The sequence below is a fragment of the Sus scrofa genome, chromosome 2 (genome assembly GCF_054392235.1).
Source record: "Sus scrofa isolate SSC_HxYL_T2T_F1_AM1 chromosome 2, Sscrofa_HxYL_maternal_Yorkshire_Landrace_v2.0, whole genome shotgun sequence".
NCBI lineage: Eukaryota > Metazoa > Chordata > Mammalia > Artiodactyla > Suidae > Sus > Sus scrofa.
The window spans coordinates 72,153,129-72,158,990 of NC_139384.1; the positions used below are offsets into that span (position 1 = coordinate 72,153,129).

General features: G+C 36.2%; 1 protein-coding gene across 1 annotated transcript; it reads right to left on the bottom strand.

Annotated features, from left to right (window-relative positions):
* Nucleotides 1-4,890: 4,890 nt before the first annotated feature.
* Nucleotides 4,891-5,862, bottom strand: LOC100736730 (olfactory receptor 7A17-like). The gene has a single exon (XM_003480767.2). It carries the CDS (start codon nucleotides 5,860-5,862, stop codon nucleotides 4,891-4,893), a length of 972 nt encoding a protein of 323 aa, XP_003480815.2.

Below are 5,862 nucleotides of genomic sequence, written 5' to 3' on the forward strand. Positions count from 1 at the left end.
ATCAATGAAGAAATCAAAAGAGAAATCAGAAAATACCATGAGATAAATTAACATGAAAAGAAAACACTTCAAAATATATGGGATTCAGCAAAGCAGTTCCAAGAAGGAAGTTCATAACAAATCAGGTGCTCATCAAGAAATAAGAAACATCACAAATAAACAAACTAACCTTTCTTTTTCTAAAGGATAGAAAAAGAAGAACAAACAAAGCCCAAGGTCAGCAGAAGGAAGGAAATAATAAAGATCAGAGAGGAAATAAAATAATAATAAAAATGGAAAAGATCAATAAAACCGAGAACTGGTTCTTTGAAAAGATAAGAAAAACTGATAAATCTTTAGTCAGACTCACCAATAAGAAAAAAGACCCAAATAAACAAAATAAGAAATGAGAGAGGTGAAATTATACCACTACTACAGAGGTTAAAAAAAATCATAAGACAATACTATGAACATTATTAGCCAACAAATTGGACAACGTAGAAGAAATGGACAAGTTTCTAGACACCTACAACTTGCCAAAATCGATTCATGAACAGACAGTTTGAACAGACTAATCACTACTAGTGAAATTGAATTGGTAATAAAAAATTATAGGAGACAAAATACTGGGAATAGATGCCTTCACAGGGTAATTCTACCAAAGACAAAGAATTACTAATAGCTATAAACAAAATAAGAATGAAAAAGGAGAAATCTCAACAGATACTGCAGAAATACAAAAAACCATAAGAGAATACTATGAACAACTATATGCCAACATATTTGACAAACTAGAAGAAATGGACAACTTTCAAGATGCATACAGTCTGCCAAAACTGAATCAAGAATAGATCAATTGAACAAACTTATCACTAGAAATGAAATTGAATGTGTAATAGAAACAGTCCCTACAAACGAAAGTCCAGGACAGATGGCTTCACAGGCAAACTCTACCAAACATGTTAAGAATTTATACCCATCCCTCTTAAACTTTTCTAAAAGATTGAAGAGTAAGGAAGAGAGATTTTATGAAGCCACCATCACTCTAATTCCAAAATCAAACAAAGAAACTACCAAAAAAGAAAATTATAGGCCAATATCTTTGATGAATATAGATGCAAAAATTCTTAACAAAATTTTAGCCAACTGAATCCAACAACATATAAAGAAGGTCATACAACACAACCAAGTGGGATTCATCCCAAGTTCACAAGGATTGTTCAACATATGCAAATCAATCAACATCACATACCACATTAACAAAAGAAAAGTCAAAAACCACACGATCATCTCAATAGAGGTGGAAAAAGAACTCAACAAACTCCAACATCCATTCACGATAAAAAGTCCTACAAATTGGGTATAGAGGGAACATTCCTTAACATAATCAAAGCCATTTTTGACAAACCCACAGCAGATATAATACTCAATGGAGAAAAATTAAAAACCTTCCCACTAAAATCTGGAACAAGACCAAGATGCCCACTCTCACCACTGTTATTCAACATAGTATTGGAAGTTCTAGCCACAGCAATCTGACAAACAAAAGAAATAAAATTATCAAAAATTGTCACTGTATACAGATGACATGATATTATATATAGAAAACCCTAAGGAGTCCACACAAAAACTACTCAAACCGATTAATTCGGCAAATTAGCAGGATACAAGATTAACATTCAGAAATCAGTTGCATTTCTGTATACTAATATTTCATTAAATATTAGAAAAGGAGTATAAAAATGCAGTACCTTTTAAAGCTGTACCCCCTGAAATTAAATACCTAGGAATAAAACTGACCAAGGAAGTAAAGGACTTATATGCTGAGAACTATAAAACATTAGTCAAGGAAATAAAAAAGGATTCAAAGAAATGGAATGATATTCCATTCTCCTGGACTGGAAAAATTAATATTGTAAAAATGGCCATACTACCCAAAGCAATCTACAGATTCAATGCAATCCCTAACAAATTACCCATGACAGTTTTCACAGAACTAGAACAAACAACCCCCAAATTTATATGGAACCACAAAAAACCCAGAATTGCCAAAGCAATCCTGAGAAACAAAAACCAAGCAGGAGGCAAAACTCTCCCAGACTTCAGGCTATATTACAAAGCTATAGTCATCAAGACAGGGTGATACTGCTGCCAAGACAGACATACAGACCCATGGAACAAAACAGAGATTGCAGAAATAAACCCAGACACCTATAGTCAATTAATCTTTGACAAAGGAGGTAAGAACATAAAATGGGAAAAGACAGCCTTTTCAGTAAGTGATGCTGGGAAAACTGGGCTGCTGCATATAAATCAATTAAAGTATAACACACCCTCAACACCATGCACAAGAATAAACTAAATACCTAGTTTAGTTTAAATACCTAAAATAAAATAAGACACAATAAAATTCCTAGAAGAGAACATAGGCAAAACATTCCCTGACTTCCACTGTACAAATGTTTTCTTAGGTCAGTCCCTCAAGGCAACAGAAATAAAAACATAAATAAACTAATGGGACCTAATCAAACTTACGATCTTTTGCATAGTAAAGGAAACCATAAAAAAAGACAACCGATGGAATGGAGAAAATATTGGCAAAGGACTTATCTTTAAAATGTACAAAAACCTTATACACCTCAACAGCAAAAAAAAAACAAAAAACCAACAACCCAATGAAAAATGGGCAAAAGACCTGAATGGACCATTCTCCAAAGAAGATAATCAGATGGCCAACAGGCAAATGAAAAAATGCTCAACATCACTAATTATTAGAGAAATGCAAATCAAAACTACTATGAGGACCACCTCACACTGATCTCAGTGGCCATCATTAGTAAGTTAATAAATAGCAAATGCTGGAGAGGGTGTGGAGGAAAGGGACCCCCCCCTTTACTGTTGGTAGAAATGTAAATTGGTATAACCGCTATGGAAAGCAGTATGTAAATACCTCAGAAAACTAAAGATAGAACTACCATATGACCCGGCAATTCCACTCATGGGCATATATCCAGACAAAACTTTCTTTGAAAAAGACACATGCACCCATGTGTTCATTGCAGCACTATTCACAATAGCCAAGACATAAAAACAACCTAAATGTCTATCCAAGTGAATGGATTAAGAAGATGTATATATACACAATGGGATACTAGTCAGCCATATAATAGAACAAAATAATGCCATTTGCAGCAACATGGATGGAACTGGAGATAATACAAGTGAAGTAAGTCAGAAAAAGAAAGACAAACACTATATGATATCACCTACATGTGGAATCTAATATATGGTATAAATGAACATATATACAGAAAAGAAACAAACTCCTTGACAGGGAGAACAGACTTGTGGTTTCCAAGGGTGAGGAGTGGGATGGACTGGGGGTTTGGATTTAGTAGATGCAAACTATTGCATTTGGAGTGGACAAGCAATGAAATCCTGCTGTATAAAACTGGGAACTATATCTAATCACTTAAGATGGAGCATGATAGAGGATAATGTGAGAAAAAGAATGCATATATATGACTGGCTCACTTTGCTATATAGCAGAATTTGACCAAACATTGTAAATCAACTACAATAAAAAAATAAAAGTCTTTAAAAAAACAGTGACTAGAAGTTCCCATCTCGGTGCAGTGGAAATGAATCTGAGTAGGAACCATGAGTTTGCGGGTTCCATCCACGGCCTCACTCAGTGGGTTAAGGATCCAGCATTGCCATGAGTTGTGGTGTAGGTCGCAGATGTGGCTCGGATCTGGCATTGCTATGGCTCTGGTGTAGGCCAGCAGCAATAGCTCTGATTAGACTCCTAGTCTGGGAACTTACATGTGCCATGGTTGTGGCCCTAAAAAGTAAAAACAAAACAAAACAAAACAAAAACAAAAACCCCCAAACCAAAAACCAACCAAACAAACAAAAAACCAAAGAAAAAAACAAAACAAACCAAACCAATGACCAATACCTAGGCTTCTCAAACAATTCCAAAAACCTGAAGAGGGTGTAGCACTCCCAAATTCATTCTACAAGGCCTCCAGTATCCTGATACCAAAACCATACCAAAAAAGAGAGAAAATTACAGGACCATATGTTTAATAACATAGATGCAAAATTTCTCAAGAAACTATTAATAAAATACATCTGACAATATATTAAAAGGATCATATACCATAATCAGCTTGGATTAATCTCAGTGTTACAAGTATGGGTCAACTTGGCAAGTCAATTCACACACCTACGGTTCATTAATCTATGAGAAAGTAGGTAAGAGTATTGAAAAAATACTCTTCGTCATGTGGTGAAGTGAAGTCAGACAGCAAGACACTAACATCACATGCTATAACTTATATGTGGAATCTAAAAAAATGACACAATGAACTTCTTTGCAGAACAGATACTGACTCACAGACTTTGAAAAACTTATGGTTTCCAAATGAGACAGTTTGGAGGTTGGGGGATGTGCTGGGGATTTGGGATGGAAGTACTATAAAATATCATTGTGATGATCATTGCACAACTAATAATGTAATAAATTTCATTGAGTATAAAAATAAATAAAGCAAGTGAAATAAAAACAAAAATAAATGTGACTTAGACTTAAAAAATGCAAGGAAAAACATTTACTACCAGGGAACAATCATAAAGAGGACATATATAATGAATGGTTTTCATAAGGTACATTCATTGCTCCTTTTATCATTATGACTAATCTTAGAAAAGATGGATATATTTCATTAAGAGCAATGGAAAGATTCATGAGTGGGAAACACTGGAAGTTTTCAAGGAGAAATAGGAAGATAATACAATAAAAAGGCATAAAACAAGTCATCGGCCCTTTCATTCCAATGTGTAAGCACCCTTCTACATGAACACTGATTTTCCATAATTCAATGAGTAGTTAAGACTCATGACCCTTCAATCATGTGATCTTCCTGAGTTGAGGACAAGTGGCCTTTTTATAGCTGCCATTCTGAAGAATGCCATCAGAACCCTCTTTATGTCTCTGTTCCTCAGACTGTAGATGAAGGGGTTAAGCATGGGCGTGACCACAGTGTACACCAATGACCCTGTTGCACTTGAGTGTGAGCTGTGGGTAGCAGTAGAGCTAAGGTATACACCGATGCTTGTACAATAAAACAAGGAGACAACAGAGAGATGAGACACACAGGTGGAAAAAGCTCTATACTTTCCCTGAGCTGATGAGATTCTATGTATGGAGGAAGCTATTTTAGAGTAAGAGTAAAATATTCCAGTGAGAGGACCACCAGCCAGCAGCACAGCTGCAATATATATCACTACATCATTAAGAAATGTGTCAGAACAGGCAAGTCGGACCATATGATTGACTTCACAGTAAAAGTGAGGGATTTCCACCTCTCTACAGAAGGATAGTTTCCATACCATTAAGGTTTGTAACAAGGAATGCAGAACACTGATTACCCAGCTAACCAGAACCAGAATTCCACAGAGTTGGGGGTTCATAATGACTGTGTAGTGCAGAGGGTGGCAGATGGCCACAAAGCGGTCATAGGCCATCACAGTCAGGAGGAGGTCATCCAACCCTGCAAACAGCATTAGAAAATACACCTGGATGATGCAGGCTACATAGTTTATAACTTGTCTTTGTGTGTAGATGTTCCACAGCATCTTTGGGATGGTGGTGGAGATGAAACAGATGTCTACGAAGGACAGGTTGGAGAGGAAGAAGTACATGGGTGTGTGGAGGTGGGAGTCTGAGATGACAGCCAGGATGATGAGCAGGTTTCCAAACATAGTGATCAGGTACATGGAGAGGAAAAGCCCAAATATGAGGGGCTGCTGTCCTGGTTCCTCTGAGAATCCCATAAGAAGAAATTCTGAAACACCTGTTATGTTCGTTGGTGCCAT

Coding starts and splice junctions, on each gene's coding strand:
- LOC100736730 (XM_003480767.2), bottom strand. CDS start 5,862: ATGGCACCAACGAACATAACAGGTGTTTCAGAATTTCTTCTTATGGGA.